A 24,794-nucleotide genomic window follows, 5' to 3' on the forward strand; every position below is an offset into this window, starting at 1 on the left:
CAATAATATTCCACTGAACAGCATTAATGAGACACAATACATATTCAAACCACAAAAGTAGTGATGACCTTTCGGTAACACTGCATAACAACTGCATGATATATATACACAATGAAGAGTAGAAATTTAAAAACAAAAACAAATATCCCAAAATCCCAAAAGCAATCAACCACGTCCCCAGCTCTAAACCAAGGTATTTTTGGGACAAGGTTCAGTGTCTATATGGGGAATATAGTAAGCAAAACTGAGATGGCATCAAAGAAAGCTGACACAAAAATAAGACATTATAAAACAGAAGCCAGCAAATATGTAAGGAAGGCTCTTAAGAGACATTCATGAAACAATGAAACATTATATACAGTGACCTTTATCCCCAAAAGCTTTTGGTTTAATAACACACTTAGAATTTCAAAAATCAAATCAGGACAAATCAATTCAGTTAAAAGAGTTTGGTGAGAAATTTCATGTCAAAGGAGAAAGAATAAATATTCTGTATTTATACAGAATATTTTTATGTAATATATTATATTACAGCCTATTTATATAAATAATTTATATATATTATATACATAAATATTCTCTGAGGAGAGCAGGAGAGGAAGGGAGAAAAAGAATGAAGAGAAAAGATTCACCCACATATAGGTGAACTACTACATGAAGCTCCTGAAACTAAGAACTGGATATATGAGTTTAACATCTGTGGAACAGAACTTTAAATACCAGCCTGAGGGACTCCACAAGGAGGTAAGAAACAAACAGCTTTTGTTTAAAGATAGCCAATTGTCAAGTGAAATAGACTTAGTGTAGGACTATAGTCTTTACTTTCTATGGTAAAAAATAACCTTATCTGATTCCATTCTTATTTAAAAAGTAGAGAACAATTTTCTTCAGAACTGTGCTCATCTGTCACAAAGAGCTTAGAGAAGTATCCAGGTATCTGTTAAGATGATTATCCCCAAATTAAAAAGTAATAATAGCCTTTACATCCTATTAAATGTCCCTGTGTTCTATCAAATATATATCCAAACAAAGCTGTGGACCTTTCAAAAGCATGTAGTTAAAAAAAAATCCCAAACTTCTAAATGAAACATTTATTAGTACTTACTTATTACAGTGATGTTTAAGATGTTTCCTATAGCTGTCTTCTTGAAATAATACATCTGGATTACAGGTTGTGAGCCAATCAGCATCTTGCAGCATTGGCTGTGAACTCTGGGCTTTTACTTTCTTCCCTTTCCTCCCTCTGGGCACTGGTGCAGACAGACCTAGAAAACCCCCCAATATTTCTTACACAATCGGAATAGAAAAACTCTCACCCCAAACAACATTACAAACATACATTTAAAGCTAAGTATTCATTACTTTAAGGGCAACACAACCACCATGAACAGCAACATAACTCAGTACGGAAAATTGCAAGTAACAAAATCAACCAAAACTTTCATGCAAATTTAGGTGTGAAGATTTCAAAAATTCAGAGTGCTAGCCAGAAAATGGTGTTATATAAATATTTCTTGTAAAAACTCTCATGAATCTAAATGGCCATAAGGAAACAAGCTTTCTGATTAATGGCAATTTAAAAGAGATTAAATCCAGCAGTAGGTGCCAGCAAAAAATAATGCTGGAATATTTGTTTAAAACCAATTTAAAGGAGAGAGCACTGCATTCTATAAAGTGTCTGAGGGAGACTTCCCCTTTAAGTACAGACCAAGTCAAAGCCCACCTTACTCATAAAATCTGACAAGATCCTACGACATGTCAGAATGGCTATAGTTTAAACCAAATACATAGCACGACCGAAGCAATTCTTTCCTATTTACCAGCATCATTATTTGATTGTGGTAGACATACCGGAATGATTAACCAAAGCCCGAGTTTGCCCATCTGCAGTTGGAGTGATCAGATCCCAGATGAAACTTTTGATATTTTCATCCCCTTTGTAATGATTAAGACAATACACCAGGATAGTCCGGCAGATGGTTTCCACATCTTGCTCTGTTAGCTGACGTTTATAGCGCCCATGTGAGAGGATGTCAGTCCACCGACCCCAGCTATAAGAAAAATATGTTCAATACAACAGCCAGGGTACTGGTATTTTAATTTGTGACTTTCAATTTAACTCCTGGTATCAAGCAACTTGGGACCTCCTGTGTTAGTGCTAATGCATTTTGCATTTGCAGGTTATGTCAGGGAATCCAACTTCCAGCACCAAAGAGTTGCGAATGTTTATTTTACAGAACAGGCAATAAGTTCACTGCTCGTAAAGCTGCAATTGAACTACTCAAATTAATAAAGTACATATGTTTAACTCTAAAGGTCCCAGTAAGCTACAAATAGGAAACTCAACCAATTCCTGCAATCATGGGATTTGAGGAACAATTCCTATTTTGAACCAGAAACCTATTACTAGCAACTGTTGTACACTAATTTCTAAAATAAAGACAGTCATTCTGAAGGCCACCATGTTAGAAGTCAAATATAGCTACCTGCTTGAAAAGAGATAAAATTCAAATTAGCACACTCAATGGGGAAAATATCAAGTATCTGAATTTAAGTGGTGACAAAGTCTAGATTGACTGTTGATTTCAAAACCACTTTGTTCTTTACAAATACACTATTACTCTCTTCAACACTTATAGAAGAGAGGTTAAAACTCATTAACTCAAGAATTCTTTACACTGAGAAACCAGAAACAAATATTCTATCATCACAAAACCACTTATCTTACCAGTGAGCTCATAGCCATCTGTGACACACTCAGTTACTTTAAACTAACTAACACATATAAGTGCAATTTATATATATAGGAACCAAAACCAAATCTGACTGGCATGTATAAGCATTATACAGTACGACAGTATGTGAATGTGTCCAAGAGAAGGATGAGTTATTTGCTATATATAAGTTATTTTCAGATCTTTAGCCACAAGTAGTATATTCTATTTGCATATCTTACCCATAAACCAACAAGTTCTTCTCCACCCTGAAACATTCACTTCTTGCATAACCTTGTGATTTGTCCTGAGGCCTACGGGGCTTTGTGCTAGGCTTTTCCTCAGAATCGCTTTCCAGGTCTGAAAACTCCATCAGCTCATCCTCTTTGACTGCACTGTAGAGTCTGGTTTGCTTCCTTACTCTTGGTGTATCAATAACTAGGTTGTTCTAAAATTATAGGGAAAATGTATAAATTTAGGAGGGGGAGGAAGGGTGGAGGAAATCTTAAATTTAATTGTACTAGAAAGAGTCTTAAAGCTTACCCTTCCATTTAGAGCATCAATATCCAGCTCAGCTTTCTTTGCCCACTTTTGCCAGAAATTAGGATCATCCAAAGAAATATCTGTCCTGTTCCCAGATGCAACAAAACTAGCCTAGTAAAAGTAAAAACACATGGACTGATTTCTTAACTGTATGCTATGAAGAATACCTGTTTTTCACTAGGAAATACAATTCTTAGGAAGAGGTAGTATCAAGAAAGAAAGAAAGACAAATACACTAAAAAATTAAATTGACACAGAAGGCAATTTAATATACTTCCACCTATTCTGGTCACATTTTATTCATTTTCCTCTGAATGTCAATGCATACCTTTGCAAATGTTGAGCCTTTTCCTTCAGATTCAATAGTAATTGTGTGTGTTCGCCTTAAGAGAATCTGATCGATATCCTCTTCACAAAACTTAGACCCTTCATCTTCCTCATCCATCAGAGCACCATATGCCCCCTTTCGAAGAAGATCTTCTATTTCTTTTTTAGACAGCTGTTGCACCTGTAACACAAGAGCGGTTATGGTTTTGGGTTTTTTTGACACCAGCCAATGTGCTCATCTGACAGCACAATCAGATGGATCATCCTCGTATTTGGAATTTTAAGAACAGAAACTCTACAATAACGTAGTGGTGGTCAATTAAACATTCATGCTGAAATCACCTTTTAAAGAAGAATACAAACAACGAAGTTCTCAGGGTGAAGTTATGTGAGTGGTTTAAACGATTTAATAATTCATTGTCACTGAATCCCTTTAGCTTTGATGACTGCTAAACTCCTCCTGGGAGCAGATTTAACTTACTAACCTGACAAAAAACCTAAAGCAAAGTTAGTCTCAAAGCAAAAAGGCTACACCAGTAAAAGCTAACTAGAAGAACTCCATAAAGTGCCAGGATCAACATAATGTAAAGGGTGGAATGATGAAAATGGATCAGGATTGAAGGAACATGACTCCACTTGCCCCCTTTTGGCAATAAGTGAGCCATTAGATAGGCTGAGCCAGTTCATGTAGCCAATGCCCTTATTTAACCCGACTAAACTATCAGCCACACTCCATCTGAAAACCACTGTTCTCCAGCTAGAACACAAACAGGCAAGCGAAGTGTAACATGCTCATAGCATTTGTTGATAATGCACCTTAAAAAACTATTCCTTACCCCATTTGTGGCATTTTCTCTTCCACTCATAGATTGTAGCACAGCCTTATCAAGGCCCAGCTTCAGGCTAGCTTTGTCAAACATTTCCCTTTCGTAAGAATTCCTTGTTATCAACCTGTAAATTTTCACTGATTTGCTCTGCCCTATTCTGTGACATCGTGCTTGAGCCTGAAGAAACAAAGGCAGATATTCAGTTACAGGTTACAACTGGAATAAAAAAGAATTTTAAATAACCAATGCAGAGAACCTACTTTAAAAGTTTATTTTTTTTCAATAAAAATAATATTGTTTATGATTTCAAGAGAGCAACAACAGATAATTTCTCTTGTTAGGTAAATAAAATTTCACAGTAAAAAAGCAAAGAAAAATGTTCCATTTCAAAATCATCCCTTGTAATATTACCTGGAGGTCATTTTGGGGATTCCAGTCTGAATCAAAAATGATGCAGGTATCAGCAGCAGTAAGATTAATGCCCAAACCTCCTGCCCTTGTACACAGCAGGAAAACAAACCTATCAGAATCAGGTCTTGAAAACCTGTCAATAGCTGCCTGACGCAAGTTGCCTCTCACTCGACCATCAATTCGTTCGTATGGGTACCTGAAAAAGAGATGCATTATAGGGATTGCTTTACTGCAATGGCTCTGCTTCTTCAAAAGAATATGCAATTAAAAACGACAAAGACAAATGTGCTTCTATGGGGTTAGAAGAACTACAACAAACTAAGAGACTAACTTCATCAGAAAAGACATACTACTTTGTCTCTCTCTTTGGTAAAGAACAGACTTTCACTCCAAGGAATTGGATAAAAATTTAGGCCAGAACGAAAGAACTCTAGAGCCACCAAAACATTTAACTGAGAGGTTTAAAGCTCTCCATATGAGGTCATTTTGTATTTGCTCAAAAGAAAAGGTTCAGTATTTGCAACCTCCAGGTTTGGTCTTTCCCTTAGTCAAATCACTACAGAAAACACTGTTTTAATTTCTTCCCTTTCTATATGGATTACTCACAGGTTAAATGCAGTGGTCACTGAGGAAGGCACAGTTTATTTATAATTGTATTATATTGTTGCTCTCACCGTCTTTGAATGAGGTAGTCTTCCAGTATGTCCAAGCAGCGCACCATCTGGGAAAAGATAAGCACCCTGTGGCCACCAGCCTTCAGTTTTGGCAGCAGCTTGTCAATCAGTACGAGCTTGCCAGCAGCCTGGATCATTGCCTGGAGCTGAAAATCTGGAGAGTCGGCATTGTGTGTTTCTTTAAACTCTTCCAAAATTTTCTCTTCAGCACCTGCAAAGATTGGACAGCAATACATGAACACTGCAAAGGGTTTTATTAATAAACAATGAGCTTGCCTTCAATACCCTATAGAAACTGCAGGAATGTTTTAAGCACTATGTGAACAAACATTTATAAAAAAAATAAACATTTGTAAAAAATATTAAGCTTAAATTTGAAGCAAACACATACACAAATACAGAGTAAATAAAAAATAACTCTGAGAATTAATTTTTTTCCTCTTTTAAGCAACACTAAACTCTTTCATAAATAAATTCATAGAATTCTTGACACACACAATTCAATGAAAAAAATATGAAAAAAGATGAAAAAATTAAACATATTTCAACTGATAAAATGGATTTTTTTTCCTTTTAAAAATGTAACGTGAAAGAAAACAATGTCTTGTTTTTACAGGAAAATACAAGGGACACAAGTCATATTTAATATCTGCTTCTAAAATTGGCCTTAAACAGCCACATGACCTGAACCTGCTCCTTTCATTATTAATTTTAAAATAAAAATCCAAACAAAAAACAGGGAGAAGCAACTATGAAATTATTATTTTACCTTCTATTTAGTTTTCTCTCACTTAATGTATTTTATTTTGTTCAGTTTGACGAAGCTATCCAACATATTTATTCTTTCCAGCATTAGTCAAAAGTTCTCTCTTGCCACTTGCTTTGCCTATGAATGATATGCACAGCAGCAACTATTTTCTTGTTCTATTTACTATTGGAAGACCAAGTTCAAGCTTCCTCTTCAGCCTCTCCTATGCTTTTATTCCATTTTTATGTCACTTCTACAAAATGGGTAATTCCAAGAACTATCTGATTGCCAGCCTTGGCATGTAAAATGTTAGGAATCTTTGTTCTAAGCTTATTTTACTTCCAAAGAAGCCTATTTTTGAGCCATATTTTTTCCCCTCTGCTTTTTTTTTTTTTTTTTTTGCAACAAAATGTAGTTTATAAAATATTTCTAGTTTGTCTAATATTCAGCTTCAATACTGCTTTTGAGTAGCACAAGGCAAGATGGAAGGGTTGGGGGGAGGGGGAAAAACAGCTTACTGCCAGGCTTCTGCTGAGCATCCCTCTCTCAAATCCCAGCTCTAAGGAGATGCCTGTAAACAAACACGGAAACGCGCCCTCCCTGTGCGACGGCTGGTTCAGTGCCTGCCGTACGCGGTGCCCGAAGCAGATCCCACCCGGGGCAGGCTGCCTGACAGCCCCGTGCTGCTCCGTGTGCTCGCACTGCTCGCTTCTACAGAACCCCACGGACTCAAGATGTGACCGCGTTTCAAGATAATTTTACATCCCTGGATTTTCCTGACTCGGACTCCCTGAATCATCCTAATGGTTTGCACATAAGAAAAGTAAGCCCAAATGAAATGAGTGTAAGCAGACACTCAAAAGTCCCTTCAATCATACCACCGCCCATCTTTGTAAAACAGGCAGAATTTTGGGCAGTAAATCTCCAATTCTGTACTGAACTTTGGCAATCCCAGGATACAGCAGGCTGTCAAGCAGTTCCTCTACAGTAATTTCAGTCATCTTTCCAGGTTACAGCAATTATTTCTGACTCAACTGCGATATCCAGATTTAAGTTTCACTACTGTGAAGCAACCTAATATGCAAGAACAGCATCTGTAAAAGCAAACCACACCACAACAAACCCACAATGTGGTCCATTGAATGGTGAATTTGCAGTATCAGGGCTTGGTCTCAGCAAGACCCAAATCCACTACAGATAACTCCAAAAAACCGTTCTTTCAATAACTTTGTCCTAGCTAAATCCTGTAGAAGACCATCTTCCTTTTTTTTAAGATTTCTACTTCAATTGCAATTACATCATGTCTGTTGAGCAGCCTGTAACCCAAAAGTTAATTGATGCAGTACTTGCAGGTCTGTAAAATTGCTTCCTATTCTAGCTGATATTTAGCAGGGGATGAAAGGAAAGTATTTGAATGTGTGGTTGGTCAACCAGGGAAACCTCCACTTCTACTCTTCATTAGGAGAGGCTTCCAGGGCTCAAGAGGGCACAACAAACAGAGTAAGGAGCCTTTCTTGTGGTCAGCACTAAGATGTGTAAGTATAGAGGCATTCCCCACTTCTGGTTCTTGGAGATAGAGAGAGGAACAACGTACAAATAGTTGAGAATGGTTGCTATGGAGAAAACAAGGAATCCAGCCCTAAGAAAAATGACAGCCAATGCTTTACCCAAGTTGGCTGGAGAATACCCAACATGCTGCAACTACCTCTAGAAGCCTACTCTGAGTCTCAGCAGAACACATCTATCAATCAAGAAAGAAACAAAAACCCCACTTTACATTCAACTCCTACCATACTACTTCCATCATATAGCCTTAACTGAAGTTATACACAAGACTTGCTTGCAACTCTTACACAATACAAAACACATTCAAATACAAATGCTTGCTCACAAACCCCACAAACTGGAAAGAAAACGAGGACTCAGAGACACTTTTATAAAGCAGTTACGCTTAGAAAACAGAACTTGTTACTGCAAGAAATCATTCATGAGGAGAATACTATGCAACCATAAGTACTCTCACTGCAAAAACTCTGAGCAGAAATAAAATAAACTTGTGCCATTAACACTAACTACAAAGTTGTTAAATATCAATCAGCAAAATAAAACCTTGGGCTCAAATGACTACAGCATGTAGGAGTATTTTCTGTCCTATAACTACAAAGGTTGTATTTGTTTAGTTCCACCTCCACACTAAAACATCAGGATTTCTTTTTCCCCTCAAATCTGAAGACTCAACCTACCTGTCATGTTGCTGAATGATACCAAGCATGTCCCAAGGTTCCAAACATCACAAAAATGTTTGATAAAGGCAAAGGCATTCAAGAGACAAACCCACCTCCCTTTATAAAGATTAAGATACAGTAATCAAAAAATGTTTGAGTTTTTCTAAATTAACACCTGAAGTGTATCAGTCTCTTAATTATATTAAATGATACAAGACTTCTGAAGAAAAAAAAAAAATCACTGCTGTAGGCAACACTGTAATCACTGCTCATAAACTCTATTTGACAAAACAAAGTAGTAGCAAAACATTCCTTTTTTTTCTTTCCACAAATATGAAATAAGGAAAAATAATAGCAAGGTTAAAAACTAGCTGAAAACCAAGAAGCATCAATTCAGACACCCATAACCTGAACAGCCTAAATTATTCTGATAAACTCATTTATACAATGGATTAACTTAAGCCAAAAAATCAAGTAAAAAAACCCAACAAACCCTGCACCAGAACCACAAATCTACTTTACTGTATGTCATATGAGTTTAGAAACTGAACAGCCACCAGCATGGGCGAGGTGAAGTCCTTTGCAGTAAGCCTATATTATGTATTTGGAATAATTACTTGTGCATGAAATGTAATTAGATGAAATTTCATTAATCAGTTTAAGCATTTTCCCCCCCATTTAAACAAAAATTGTCAAGGAAAAAAAACTTAAGTACTGCAATATGGAAGTCATACAATAAAAAACCTGAAAACACATATGGCTCTGGAACAAAACAGTCTTTCATCATGAAGCCTATAAACAGCACAAACCAACCATAAATCATATCTAGTAAGACACGGGAGCTGGGAAACAAGAAACCAGTAGAATGCAACCCTGTATGGAGGCTTGTGTTACATCCTCAAAGGGAAGAACTGACCAGCACATACAAGTTTAGCATACTTCAGACAGAGCTGGCTGGATCATCACAGGGTTGGTCACTGGAACAGTCTCCCCAGGGAAGTGGTCATAGCACCACAAGTAGAGTTCAAGGACCATCTGGTCCTTATGTGATATGATTTAGTTTTAGGTAGTTCTGTGAGGAGCAGAGTTGGACTCAATAATCCCTACGGCTCCCTTTCAACTTAAGATATTTTATGATTCCATACTACTTGCCAAAGATAATCCTGATCTAAAACCAATACCACCACACAGAAAAAGTCACTGAAGGCTAATATGACATTCATTCTAATCCTTCTCTTACTAGTCAAATTAAGAAAAGTAACTGACAATAGTTAGTCATAAAAGCAGGATTGATCACCATTTCTTACTCTGCAGCTTTCATTCAGAAATTTTAAGTTACTGCCTTATGATGTTTGACAGCAAGAAAGTATAACTATAAGTGAAGAAAAAACCACCACATTCATGCCAGCATCCAACAACCTGCATGATGACTGAAGCCTTGCTTGCCACAAATAATAGAAAGGAAAACTTTATAACACCAACATTAACTCAGTCAGGGCTAAGTCTGTCAGGAAGCCTTGGAAAAAAGCTGCACAGAAAAAAGCAGCTGCAACAGCAGCGCTGTCCTGGCTACCAGATATCCATACCTATGACAATCTAAAACATTACCTCACTTTTCTACTTAAAATAAATGAATAAATAAAAAGACACACTGAAATAGAATTTTTATAACCATTTTTCAAATGAGGAGAAAAGTAGGCAGCCTACCATTAATAAGGTATGGATGATTGCAGCATTTTCTTAGTTCCATCATAGTGTTTAAAAGATTAGGTACATTTGCCTGACCTCCACCCTTGGAAAGAAATGTGAAATTCTTTTCAAGAATAGCACGATAGTATTTCTTCTGAATATTTGTCAGCTCAACTTCAATGATGGTTTCCTCTTTGGGGGCCAGGTTCTTTTCCACATCCTCCTTGAGACGTCTCAGCATCATCGGCTTCAAAATAGCTTGCAGTTTTTGCACCTGGAAAACAGATGTTTAATAAAATAACTGAAATAAAAACTGCTAGAAATCAAATATTCATTTTTCAATTTCCTTAATTCTAAAAACCTTGTTTTCTACCTCAAATGCAAAGTAGAGAGAATTGTAAAAAATCTTTCCTCAGTAACTCAGCAGCAAGTTCTTCTTGTTAACTCAGTGACACACACATTTCTAAAGTCTATTTTTGGTGTGTAGCCCTTCTGTTTATTGATGTCTTATTAAATAGATCTCACTCAGAACTATCCTTCTAGACATGGACAGTACTGCACACAAATCATGCAGAGTAACCCTTTGTTAAATTAGCAAATCTGACACTTTCAAGATAACTTCTACAGTTCACTTCTAATTACTAATCAGTGTTTAATGCTATTTTCCCACTTTAAGTATCTGCTTCTAATTATTTTCTTATTTCCCTAGTTTTGACATCCACTGAAGTAGAAAACTATTTAGATCTGGTCTAAAAACAAGAACACTGTATTTCTGCTACCACTTATGACACTGATAATTTTTAGTGTCCCCGGGTTTTGTGGAATATTCATTAAGACATATACTAAAGGGTGGGATGGGCAAAGAAGAAAATGTCAGTTTTCCTAAAAAAAAAAAAAAGGCTAAGTTTAAGTTTTTGTAAAGTCTCTTACACAAAAAGCTCAAATGTATTCCATATTAAAAAAAAATCCAAAACATCTGGCATTTAGGTTGTTTTAGGCCATGCTTCAAAGTACAAACCATCTCAGTGCTGAAGAGCTAATAATTCACCCTGAAATTGGTCATCATCTCCTGATGCAGAGCTGCACAGCAGAAATATGAACAAAAGACACTTTCTCCTGAATTTACATAATTCCCTTAGTAATAAAGCAACTTCAGAACAAAAAAGGTAATTAGCATGGAGAGACGAACAATTGAGAAAATATATGGAATATGACTGCAAGGAATGGAGAGGAAACCCCAAGCCATTAACACATAACCTGTCCCAACATCTGAAAGACAAACCCAATTCCAAAACATCTGAGTGTCAACAGATAAAGAAGTTCTCCTGAACTTGTTGAACCAATCTAATTCTGATAGCCAATGGCATTATTTTAGTAATAGTTCCATGTATGGATTCAAAAGCTTCCAGTCATTTTGAGCTGGCCATACAAAAGCTACATTGAGAGTTAGGACATATTAGCTCCAGTTCAAACACTTCATTAACAGGACTGCACGGCTTCGGCGTCAGAGCTGGCTCACTTTCAGCCAGGTTAGTGTCCATTCTGACTGACATGTAATAGCATGCACAACCTATGGAAACATACCCTATTTTGCTATTTTGCCAGAAGGCCAAGGGCTAGAAGAAGAGCTATTTTGTAATTTAGACTATGATGTGTGAAAGAGTTGTTCTCAAAGAAAGTCAGCAAATTCAAGTGGTCAAAAGTTGAAAGATATCAAAAATTGAATTTTCAGACAGAGCCAACAAAGTTACATACGGAAATACATGCAGTTATTACCACAGGAAGCAAAGGGCCAAATTAAGATGCCATGCTTCAGTTAACTCCTAATATTAAGGTGGTTTGGCCTTTTAAAACATTTTGATACATACAAAGAAACATTTTACATTTGAGATATAAAACATGTTGCACGTAGGATCCTTCATTTTGTATTGATTTATGCATTTCTTTTCTTGGACAGCTCAAGAAATCTATTTCTGAGTAAGAAAAAACCTCCCTCCATTAGGTTACTTCTTGTTAAACTGGGTTTCTAGTATGTTCCTGTTTGCACTTAAGTCACTGAGAAAACTCTCAGATGTTAATTCCACAGAAGTTACAGGGAGAGTCCCTTCACTCTGATGCTTAAGGAAGAATGTCAACGGACAAGTTAATTGTCATAGAAGTATTTTCATCCAGAAACCATTACAAGACACCCCACCTCTATTTTTAAACACTACATTTTAATAAAGGGAATGTCTTCCTGTATCTGCAAAACCAAAGGACCCAAAAAAGCCCAGAACAGTGAAAATGCAGAATTACTTTTGGCCAAAAGCAAAAAACCCTCAACTGAATGAAAATAAACAAAGATAAAGAAAAAGGGATAAACCCATGATGGTATTCCAGGAAGAAAATAGGTATTATTTTAAAAAGCAAATAATGAAGTTCAGATACAATAAAATGGATAAATTCATGATATGTAAATAGAAAAGTAAGTGTGCAACACAACTTTACCTGCTCTTCAGTTTTAAGATCCCCAAATTCTTGCATGAATGTGGTTTCTGATGGAAAGCGACCTGGTTCCAAGAAGTGAAGCAAGCTAAACAGCTCTTCTACTGTATTTTGCAAAGGGGTTCCAGTAAGCAGCACTTTATGCTCCTGAAAGGTTAAGAAACAGTTGTCTAGGAATCCATCACTTTAATTTCTAATGGAAAAATACATAAAATTCCTTCCCCTTGTCACCATATGTCTGTAACACCTTTGCTTCCTCTCTCCTCCCCCAGCTACTTACATAAAACTCTTCTCAGGACATTTCTAACTGGTACTCTGGTGCTCCTTCAGTGATAGCCCAGAAAAACACTTCACTACTTAAGCAGCTTCTAAAGTCCTCCAAGATAAAAGAACAGATTTTACCAGTCCACAATGTCCCCATCCCTCTCACAAGTACAATGAACTTTAGATGGCAAAGTAACAGTTGAAGCTATCACATCATTTCCAGTAAAAATTCATTTATTTACCACACCTTGAATTGACCTCAGTGCACTGATCTCCTTAGGCCTGGAGATCAACACAGGATCTAACAAGAAACCTGAAGCAGAAGCAGAGTTTACCTTCCTACTACATGCTAAAGAGCATGAGTAGCATAGACAAAAGTAGCATAATGCTTTAGAGAAGGAGCCCAGACAGGTTCAGCAACTAGCCCAGAGCCAGACATAAATTTAGCAATGTAACAAGAACTAATGGGAAAAGTGCCATATCTTTATCTGTAGTCTATAAGACTATAAGCTCTGCTATCCTCTAACAGCAACCACAATAAGAAAAACAAAAGGTACACAGCATTTTTAAAAACCAAATTATCCTATTTTGCTATAGGATATTAGCTTAGCATGATTGTATTGTTCTCAGATTTTAAAAGAATATTCTGCCCCAAATGAAGTAATTATTGTGTCTTTTAAGTGGTAAATATCTTCACATTATCTTATTTTTCTCTGTGAGTTTAATACACCTATTTTGTACACATAACATAATACATATTTATGTAAGCATCAGAAACCAACTCACTTGCCCTTCCTTAGTCAATATAAAAGAACATCCTTATGGCCAAACAACAAATTAACATTAGAGCTGATATTAATGCAAAGCAGTTTAACTCTCAGGGCCAAACTAGGCCACCTGACCACATTAAATAAATGTCTATGTGAAGAAGTGGCTATGGATTAAGTCACATGAAGGGAGAGAAAGGAAAGAATAAATTTATGTCTTAGGAGAATCCACATTATTCTACATCTAAATCAATAAAAAAATCTTATTAAATATCAGCACTCCAAAACTGAAGGTATGCATATGCTTCCAGGTATTTTATACTTTCTCATTTGCATTCTCTTGTTCTTCTTAACACCTGATGATTTACTTGAGAAAAAACCCTTTCATTTTACTTTTTGATTAAACCATAAATCAGAAGTAATAAAACTACAGAAGACTCAAAGATAAGAGAGATTCACACTGACCAGATCCATCATCTTGAGTCCTTCCAAAAGCTTACAGTTCCTGTTTTTCAGCCTGTGGGCCTCATCAATGACCACGCAACGCCATGGAATGTTACGCAGCTCTGGGCAGTCAGTCAAGATCATTTCAAATGTTGTGATAATGGCGTGGAACTTGTAGGACCCCTTTATCACACGACCCTAAAAGAACAGCAAATGTTAAAAGTAAACTCCCTGGCAAAGAAAGGAAGCAATTTGTTTCACCTTCAATTTTTTTAAAATACAAAACAGTACAATGGACAAGACATTTAAAGTAAATTAAGTCATTGTTCCTGACTAAATGGGGAAATACAATTCTTGTAAGCTTGCTACTGGCCTCATGATAGCTGTTTTTAATCCTGTAAATAGGCCCACAGAATCACTGCACATTGATTACCAAGAAGTTATACCAGTATTCAGCTGTAATTCATATGGATTATACTAATGCCTTGAGGCATTAATATATTGCTGCAATACTGAAATAGGTTTTCAGACTTCATCAAGAAAATTTTCTTTTTACTTGAATTGAAGGTACATGAAGGTCCTCCTGAACAATCCCAATACAGCAAAAGTGCATTAAGGTTTCCTTTTTATGACATTCAAAAAAGAGAATGTTGTGCTGACTGTTATCATATTTTTTCCCCCAGTAGACACTCGGGATTCAAAACACCTACAGTTCATAGAATGGCTTGGATTAGAAGGGACCTTGAAAACCATCTAGTTCCAACACCCCTGCCATGAGCAGGGATGACTTCCACTAGACCAGGTTGCTCAAAGCTCTGTTCCATCTGGCCTTGAATACTTCCAGGGATGGGGAATCCACAACAACTCTAATGAACAGCTTTGGCAGAAGCAAATATCTGAACTTTTAAATGGAGAATGTGTATCTCTGCATACAATTCCATAATACTTTTGTAAGTCTGTGTTAAGCAAAGTTCAACAGGACAATTAACTTGATGTCTGACAGAATATTCACTGGTTCATTAGTTCAGACTTATTTTCAGCACTGATATAAAGACTGTTTAAAAAAAAAAACCTGAATAAACTTTATTCAGGAGCATGAAATGAGCATCTTTCTGACATTATGCTATGCTTCTTCCCAATGCTGTTCAAAGAAAAATGTAATTTGGTACCTCCAGTGTCACTGGGTCTGTGCAGAAAAACTGTCTCTGTAAGGATGAGCATTACACAAGTTCAAAGCTATTCCACATTTTCAAAGGACTCTGTCATGGGTTGTATATTGAATACATTTCAAAAGAAACACATATTTTACAGTAAGGTGACCACTTCTTCCCTTAGACCTGTGCAAGACTGAATCCTTTTACAGGTGACCTGCATATAATCCTCTCCAAACCGTGGGGTTCAGAACTGGCTACTGACTCAATGAAATGATTGAAAACCTGATATCCTGAACTCAGCATTAAATCTGCCTATTCAAATCAAGAACATTTCAGAGAGAGTAATGACCTGGTCAACAATGCTTTCTTGTGGCATAGTCCAGAAATATTTATCTTGTTAGGGGCAAAAAAAAGCTGTTACTTAACAAACAGCAGATGAAGATACACTAAATGGGCAGCTTTGAGAGCCAGCAAACTGAAATGTTGCAACCTTTTCATGAGCCAAGTAAATTTCCACCACAAACCAAGTCAGCTCTTTTCCAAGTCTCCGTCATTAGCTGTATTTGGCACATATAGGTTTTGTAATCTTAAAGCGGAACTCCTTCTCAGAGGTGGGACAATACAGAAAAAGCACATGGTTTGCTTGATATTCCAGCCAGGGAAGGGCCTCTAGGAAGACTTTTCAGTTATATTGCTCAAGAACACCAGAACAGGCTTCTCTATGTGAACCTCACAGCAGAATGTCTCTGATAACACCATGTCCTTACTGTTGAAGTCACACCGCTGCAGAAACTTGTTTTATTATTGACTACTCTTTAGCATTTCACAACAACTTGACTCAGGTAACTGGGGCTGACTCTGAAAAATCACATCACTACAGATGGCGTAGGTGTCTCTTATGCATGCATGTTCTCTGTTGTTATTACTCTTCAAAAGTCATTCACACTTTCTCAATGCTCAATTGTCTTTTTGAGAAACAGCTCAGATTGAGAAGTCTCTTTTCATATTAAGACCTAAAAAGCCAAAGATGCCTGATGTCTGGGTCGATGTGTCTGGCAAGGGAACTACGAATGATGCTGCTAAATCATGTCTTCTTTCACTCCCTTTTTGTCTCCCATCCTATTCCCAGTGATGGTACTTCGGAGAATGCCAGAGTGAACACTACGTGGGGACTCTTTTTCTCAGAACATGAAGAGACGTTTTCCCTGTAATTTGGTTTCTACCACGTGTTACACAGCTGACACTCTTACAAAGAATGGAACACAGAAGGTGATTTTGTGACATATCTAAGCTAGCTGCCACCAAAAGGATGAGTTCTCTTCATTTCTCCTTTATTCCTAAATGCCATAATTGTCTGATTCAACTCTTAAGACAGTTCAGGGAGCAAAGCCAGCAGAAAATCATTAATTTTTCTGTGCTATGAGTGCTTTGTCATTACGTGCTATGGGGTAAAATGACTGCCACGCTCAAGGCAAAAATTGAGTTAAGAATACGGCAACTGGGGAACAAAACTTTCTGCTGCATCTTGCTGTAAATCCTTTTAGTTACCTTTAGATCAATGAAACAACATTGCCAAAATAACTAAGAATCTGCACAGTAAGTGGGATTTTTCAGATGACATTCCTTCAGGCTTCATGCTAAGTAACTGCTAAGGGGAAGAACATGCTGAGAACAAGCACCACTCAAATAGCAAACAAATATGATTTTTAACACAAGAAACAGTTCAGCAGAAACAGTATTTGTAAAAACCTCAAATTTTTAAATAATATAAAATATCAATCTCTGCTAAGAAATTATTTTAAAATCAGAAAAATGGATTTAAATTTCACTTCATTTGTGTATTACGCATCTAGGTAAGAAGCTAAATGTGAGAATTATCATAAAGAATATTAGAGATTAATAGAATGGCCTGAATTGCGACCTTAAAGATCATCTAGTTCCAGCACACCTGCTGTGGACTGGGACATACACAACTTCTCTGGGCCACTAGACCTCAGTGAAACAACTGTTACTCAAATAAATCTTCAACAAACACTAATATGATTTTCATTTGAAAGTTTCTTTGAAAAATTGCTGATAAAACTGTCATTTTCTAGACCACACAGCTGTAACTTCTAACTAATATAAATTACTATGGTTTTCTCTACTATATTTAAATACACAGTTCTATTTGTTTGCCCTAATGGCATGTCAAGTCGTGTCATAGTCATCATCTTCAAAACAGTTTTTAATCAGTTTTTTACCTGTGAAAGCATATTTTCTATCTTGCAATCTCTCTCATAGCTTTGCTCTAAGACTCTGGTTTTTCAACACATTTTGAGGACATGGAGTAAGAACTAAGCAGAACTGGACGACTCATCACATCACTGATAAAGAGAAGAATGCTGTAGCATTTCTCATCTTTATATTAAAGATTTGTTTCCTCCCACACACTTACACTACACTAGCCCTTTTAACCGGTGTGTCACAGTATGAACTCACATTTAGCTGTTCGTGTGCTATGACAAAAAAGGATCTGTCTTTGTCTTACAGCCTTCCCAGAGCTGAGATCCCCCTATGGTAAGAATCATCTTCATTCCTTGTCCACAGACAGTCCTGTATTTATCTATTCTGAGTATTGCTAGATTGGATCCAATTTATTAAGTAATACAGCTTACTCTGTGTCCATGAACTGTCTTAATCATTTACCACTCTCCACATCTTCGTGTCATTTGAAAACTTCCTCAGTAATGATTTTATGTTTTCTTTCAGGTCATTCCTAAGTTATATAGCTCATGGACATGAACCAATCCCTTAAGAACTATGCTGGAAATGCAAATCACTTCTCATTAACAATTACATCAAGAAATATCAGCTAGCCAGTTTTAAATCCACTTAATGTGTGCTACATTGATTTTATATCCTTCTAGTTTATTAATCAAAATGTCCAGTAGTGTAAAATGAAACGTTTTAAAGAAAATCTAAATGTATGAATTTACCACTATCACTTTTTAAAGCTCAGTTGAATATAGTACTCCACAGGTTGAACTTCTACCCTTTTTCTCTCTTATGTGAGGCAGATTTTATTGTTCTGCAATAACATTCAATGTATGCACATTTTATTTTCCCCCAATTCTGTTTACTCTGGAAAAAAACATGCACTTAGGAGTAGGGATCTGCTGCTCTTCTTAGCTTCTGTTTTCCAAATAATTTTCTGTTTCTACCCCTAGTCATTTCTGCTTTCCTTCACTCACAACTATTCAACCTAAGCACAGTAACACACATTCAAAATATATCTGACTTAGAAAATTTGATAAAGAGGCATTGACAATTTTAATTTCTGCAAGCAGGTCTTTCCTGGAATGGTAGGCAAAGATTGATTTTTAAGCTTAGTTCCACTTAAAGGAGTTTCTCCATTAAAGACCTCTTCTGCCAGCTCCCCTCAGAAACGCAAAATAACAAAAACCATGCATGAAAGAATGAAACTCTAAACAAAAGTTGCACCATCTCATGGTGCCCCTTTATTCCCAGAGAGATACTGGCCACTATTAAAAAGCATTCTTAATAATGCATCTCTATTTCTAACTGAAACCTAACATACCAGCACAGAAAAACTAATTGTTGCTTAAATTAATGAACAACTGTAACGCATATACAAAAAAAGAGAAGAAGAAAAATAATGAAGAGCTTTTACCTGTGGATCTTTGAAATACATTTCATACAACTGAATGGTCCGCCGACTCGCTTGACTCCCATGATACACAACCACATTCAACTCTGTCCAGGTGCGGAACTCCCTTTCCCAGTTGGGAATTGTGGACAATGGTGCAATAACCAAGAAAGGACCATGGATTCCTTTCAAATATATCTCATAGAGAAACGTAATGGACTGGATAGTCTTTCCCAACCCCATTTCATCTGCTAAAATGCAGTTTCGTCTGAAAACAAGAATAAAAACAGGCTGAATTATTTATTCCCAACTTAAAACAGAAAATCAGTAAGGCAATCACCCAAATAAACCAGGTATTTCTAGAATGAAAAGGCATCATAACATTTTGCATTTTAAATAAATGTTATGATTTATGATGCAGTCAGCATGGATATATCCCTTCTCTCTACCTCTCAAGTTCACAAGGGGAAGGAAGGAGCAGCAGGGGCATGCATGAATCCAAAGCACTTGCCAGAAGAATCTAGCTGAAATATTCATGTTCCACCCCAAATTAGTTTGTATATGACTCCTGCCGCAAAAAAATGAGCCACGTAAATGATTCTAAAATCTCACTTAAGCACATTACTTTAAAAGGCTGCTATTTCAAATAAGCTGTAAAAGCTTTTCCAAAGCAGGATTCAGCAATAAGCTATGTTTTACGTACGTGTTGTACCAATTGAAAAGAAGCCAGTTTACTCCCTCCAACTGGTATTCCCTGAGTTTGTTATTGTTTTTATACTCCCTGGAACTCTCCGATTTCTTCCAGTCATCGGCAGGAGGTCGCTCCTGTTTCAAATACAGCAAATCCCATTAGTGGTTTCTAAAAGACCACATTACTTTACTATTTTCAAATAAAATCCTCTATATAGAGCCAATTCTTACCACACGCTCCATTTCTGGCTCCCTAGACATCAGTTTCTCAAATTCTTCGATCTTGGCTTGGTCGATGTCTTGCTTGAGCTCCCAAGTGCTGTCTTCATAAGGAAGCGAACACCACTTCACCAGATAATGCGTTACAGGCTTTGTTGAGACAAAAATTACATTATCTCACAATACAGAAAGAATAAAAGTGTACCCTTTCTTACAGGCTAGATGAAATTCAAAAAGCTTGATCAGACCTGAATGCCTGACTCAGCCAGAAGGATAAGCAAACAGCAGGCTGACACCTTGACAACCAAGTAAGATGAGAACCTGGAGAATACAGGCTTACCACCAAAATGAGCATAACACATTTGAAATCAGTATGGATAGACTAAAATTTAGGAGCAAAACAATATTCCCATTTCAACCCTTACAATTTTAAGATTTATTACATATTTAAAAATCGACTGTTTTATCAGCATCATCAGAAACTTCACAACAGACAAGTCAAACACCACCATTCACTGACAGAGCAACATGGAAACAGTGACACTGTCAGTGAAGCTTTCTATTCTCCCAGGACCAAAAAGGAATCTCCTGGAAGACAAAATCATCTTTGCAGAACAAGTCATTAAAAATGAAGAAACAGTGAGTTCAGGACTTCTTCTGTAACAGGCAGTCTAAACCATTATGACATTTAGCTAAGACTCTTTCTTGCAATTTTCATTTAAATTCTGCACTACATGTATGAACATCATATTTCTACAATATTAAATATCACTTCTTCATTGTTGTTGCTCTTTGGTTGGTTGTTTTGTGAGCTTTTTAAATACAGGTAGCTTATAAAAAGTTTGGAATTCTCATTTAATTCCCTTTATTTAAGGGAAATTGCTACATTAGCCAACATTTTCTCAAACACGTTCCTATTTTTTACACACATATACTGTGCTCCTTTCTGCAAATGTTTAATAAATTCTAATTAATATATTACACAATTGATTCATTAATTAGATATTAATATATAGAATTTAAACAATTAATTCTAAACACGTCTATATGACTAGAGATGCACTAAACAAAGTTTTGTTTACCTCTCCATTATCATCTGTGCTACGTGAAAAATCCATGATTCGATCAACTTCCACATAATCTGGATTAAAAAGCTCATCATCAATCTGTTCAAGGAGAGAGGCAAAAATATAAAAGATATCTCTATTAGCCCTTCCTAAGAGGAAAAATGATTATATATTTCACCAGGCAATAATATTTTGGGTCACGGTGACACAGAATTTATATTTGGCAAACTTCAACATGTTAATTGAAATGCTACAATTCAGCAAGATCATTCCCCGTGAGGGAATCAGACTTCTCAGACTTTGTTAACTGGGCCTCTTAATTACTGTGTGAAACCTTTTACTGTGAGAGAATGTTTAAGAATATTTTAAATGAAGTGTGAAATTACAATTCACTAATGAGCAATCGAAAAGGCTTATGGCATGCAATGCATTTAGCATTCTTGAAAACTACAGCTTGCAATAAAGAAATTAGAGCCTTGTACACTAAGTGCCTTTGGATTATTTTAACTACAGGAATTGTCTAACACTTTACAAGAAAGATTTAAAGATTATTATTTCAAAAGCAGAGAAAACACAATGCATGCATACACAGTTTCTCTAAAACTCACAATTTGTCAGGTTTGTTCTTATGCCTTAAACAAGTTACAGGCTTCTCTTTCATACTAAAGCATTACATTTCATTTCATAGTTTAAAGATCCACTTCAATAGAAGAGAAAGCCGAAAGGACTAAAGACTCTATATTTCAAAAGCTTTTTCTGAAACAATGACAAATTCCAAGTATTTACAGTAACTTGTGATCCACTTGGAAACATATTAAAAAGATAAAATGGAAACAGTTCCAGGTATCTTCACTTAGAACAGATGGAAGTTTTCAATTTGCAACAGGTTTTTTGTTTCAGCTTCAATGATATAGTAGAAATAAATATAAATAAATAAACACAGTATCTCATGAACACAATTTTTTTTTTCTTAAAAGACAGCATTTTTCTAAAATGTAATCTTTCAGAGACACAAATCAGCAGATCTGGTCTTTTATTGACAGGACCCCTGCCACATTACTGCTTATGGCTCTAAGTGAAATTAAATTGATGATAAAAAGCTTCGAATCCCTAGTGAGCAGCAGTCCATAACATAGAAAAAAGTCATGCATTTCTTCTGGCATAATCAGCTCCTGAGAAAAAATACATGGTACTGATTCAGTCAGGCTTACAAGGATAATAACTAGCCACTCACTTCAAGGAAAAAGACCAACCAAAACTACAGGAAAAAGTACAGAGTCAGGATAGATCACTTGACTTTCATAAACTTGCAAGACTTGCATCCAGAAGGCTTTATGCTTTATACCAGAATAAGTGCTACTGATATATCATACAGTTATTCAAAATGTTCTGCTTGCATACAGAACAAGAATTCCTAAGAATATTCCTTAAACACCCAAAAGATACAAACAAACAAAAAAAAAAAATCATACTTCAGAAAGGAATTTATTCTGGCCCTGTTTTGCCTTAAACCGCTTAATCTTCTGCTGAATTCTCTTGTCTTTGTCCAGCTCTTCTACAGATGCCCACTGACAGTGAAGGTAAGAACTAGAAGATGAAACAGAAAAATCTTACTCAAAACTTTGCTTCCATTGCACTCCGGATGTATTCCACTAGTATAACTAGATCTTTCCAGCACAGCGTGGTGCTATGCTTGGAAAACTTGACACTATCTTCTTTACCATACAGGTTATTAACCAATCATCTTTACTCAAAGTAATTATACTTACTAACAGAGAAACTTGTCAGGAAATAGAAACAACTCCCACTCAAAATTTGAATACGAATACATACCCTCTATACTTAGTTTGGCACAAAACTAGGATGATTCTTATTGGACATATTTAAAACATAATTACTATACAAGACACTTATGGTAAAGTCACTGTTTAGCATCATATTCTAGCAAAGAGTAGGATTTTCATATGTTAAGCAAAAGATGCAAATATTTTAAGTACTACCATCCAACATAATTTTTTTCTGAGAACAGCATTGTAACTCAAAATTACTTGTGAGTCTTTTAAGACTGACAGAGAGAAAACCCCCTTGTAAATGCAGTTCCACAGTAACAACATGCAGGAAGGAACAGTATCACTGCCAAAGTGACTTGTCCCACTCCATAAATTCAGTCTGTCAAAAGCTAAGACAGCATAGTTAACACAAAAATTATGTCTCTGTAATATAACTAAACAAAGCATAATTAAGCAATTAAACATTATACAATAAACAATATAGTGCAAAGGATACAAAAATGACAGCATATTTAAAGTGAAGTCAGCTACATGCAGTTAGCTGCCATAAGCACCCTTAAAGCAGATTTCTCTCTCTCAGACATAAAATTTGCTAAAAATACACAAGGTGTGCTATTTTCCTACAAGAAAAGTGAGCTTATCTAGCTATGGAGTGTTTTATTTTAAACACTGATTGCATTGCAGTTTCAGAGTCCAGAATTGAAACAACATGCTGCTCTCACCACGATTACATTCCTCTCATGGAGGGGTAACAATCTGCTGCAATATTGAATGCCATCTCGTTTGTTTGTTATCTCAGACATTTTGTTCAACATAAGTCTTGTTTTTGGTACAACATCAAGGGTTATTTTTGAGTAGTTTGCACACACTCTACAGTTGCAGTTAGACCTACACAGCACAGGTGTGTGCTCATGAGCTTGCATGCATAATAAGTCTTAAAGTATTTAATAACAGAGCAATTTTACCTATTTAATTTTGGAGAGAACACAAATTAAAACAACACTGTCAAACCCTGTACCACCAATGTAAGGTATTCCCCTGTCTATTTGTCACTGTTTTGGATTAAACATTATATATGTTTAAAGTTTGATAATAATTTGTATCAGTTATAAAATCAGTTTTGAATGCTATTTGGTAGTTATATGAACTTAAGGATAGCAACTTTACTTACAAGTTTTTGTACTTTACATAGAATTCCTCTACTTCTACTTCCTCTCCGTTCTCCATCTAAAGAAAAGAAATGTTGAAACGTGAATTAAATCTCTAAACAGCCCAACTTAGTAAACTATTTAAAAACTATCTGAGATATGGACTACAGTCCCCACACAGAAACACAAGTGGAGGTGTAGGAAAAGGTTTGCGGGGGAGGACATGGGTGAGGAGTTTCCTCCAGCTGCTTACCCAAGTACATACTGCACTGCTTACTACAACTTCCAAGACATGAATCATTTGAACTCCTCCCTAACCACATGCAGCTTCATTCACAACCTCACCCCAAATCTGGCTTTCTGCCAAACCCACAGTGTTAAGTAGAAGCCAAGTGTACCATTTTCTCAGGCAGCAGCCAATTAGCAACTGCACTCCTGAATGCCATATGTATTATTTTTGGCTGGCTCATGGCAACTTTACATTGTGGGTTTTGTAATGTTTTAAAAAAGAGTTTTAAAGGGGGTTTATTCCTCCATATAGTTAATAACTCCAAACAAGAAGCCATATAAAACTAAACCTTATACCTCTGCTAGAATTGTAGTGCATCAGTGTTCATGGCTTTAGTTTTACTCAATGGTGCAATTAAATTCACTCAGGCAAGATGTCTCACATACAGAGCAGCCAAATTAAATTAACACCCAAAAACTACATTTAAAGCAAGGTTAAAGTTGTGACATAAACCAGCAAAACCAAGGGCATTCAGTGCTAAGAGTTGAGCTACCCTTAACTTATCCCTGGTGCCAAAGTATTGCATAACATATGGCATGTAATGCATTGTTGAATTACTCCTTAACCCAGCCATAGGACAAACTAAGGACAGTGCACCAGGCACACATTTAGAATTCAGTTTATGTCACAACATTAACTGTCTGTTTTTACTAATGAATTTTAGGAAAATT

At 36.3% G+C, this 24,794-nt stretch overlaps 1 protein-coding gene across 8 annotated transcripts in view; it reads right to left on the reverse strand.

The window, feature by feature from the left end:
* Window positions 1-24,794, reverse strand: part of CHD7 (chromodomain helicase DNA binding protein 7) — a 133,573-nt gene that overhangs the window by 16,764 nt on the left and 92,015 nt on the right. For all 8 annotated transcript variants that reach the window (XM_041473795.1, XM_041473800.1, XM_041473801.1 and 5 more), the window contains 17 exons: window positions 23,858-23,913; window positions 22,369-22,483; window positions 20,912-20,995; window positions 19,842-19,979; window positions 19,624-19,745; window positions 18,945-19,188; window positions 14,139-14,315; window positions 12,646-12,789; window positions 10,177-10,432; window positions 5,497-5,707; window positions 4,823-5,018; window positions 4,421-4,588; window positions 3,586-3,765; window positions 3,258-3,368; window positions 2,957-3,162; window positions 1,852-2,051; window positions 1,106-1,265 (listed from right to left, as the gene is read on the reverse strand). In XM_041473795.1, the coding sequence (XP_041329729.1) occupies window positions 1,106-1,265; window positions 1,852-2,051; window positions 2,957-3,162; window positions 3,258-3,368; window positions 3,586-3,765; window positions 4,421-4,588; window positions 4,823-5,018; window positions 5,497-5,707; window positions 10,177-10,432; window positions 12,646-12,789; window positions 14,139-14,315; window positions 18,945-19,188; window positions 19,624-19,745; window positions 19,842-19,979; window positions 20,912-20,995; window positions 22,369-22,483; window positions 23,858-23,913 (2,768 nt within the window). The remainder of the gene's footprint in view (window positions 1-1,105; window positions 1,266-1,851; window positions 2,052-2,956; window positions 3,163-3,257; window positions 3,369-3,585; window positions 3,766-4,420; window positions 4,589-4,822; window positions 5,019-5,496; window positions 5,708-10,176; window positions 10,433-12,645; window positions 12,790-14,138; window positions 14,316-18,944; window positions 19,189-19,623; window positions 19,746-19,841; window positions 19,980-20,911; window positions 20,996-22,368; window positions 22,484-23,857; window positions 23,914-24,794) is intronic.

Source organism: Pyrgilauda ruficollis, unplaced genomic scaffold (genome assembly GCF_017590135.1).
Source record: "Pyrgilauda ruficollis isolate IOZ18807 unplaced genomic scaffold, ASM1759013v1 scaffold30, whole genome shotgun sequence".
Taxonomy (NCBI): Eukaryota; Metazoa; Chordata; class Aves; order Passeriformes; family Passeridae; genus Pyrgilauda; species Pyrgilauda ruficollis.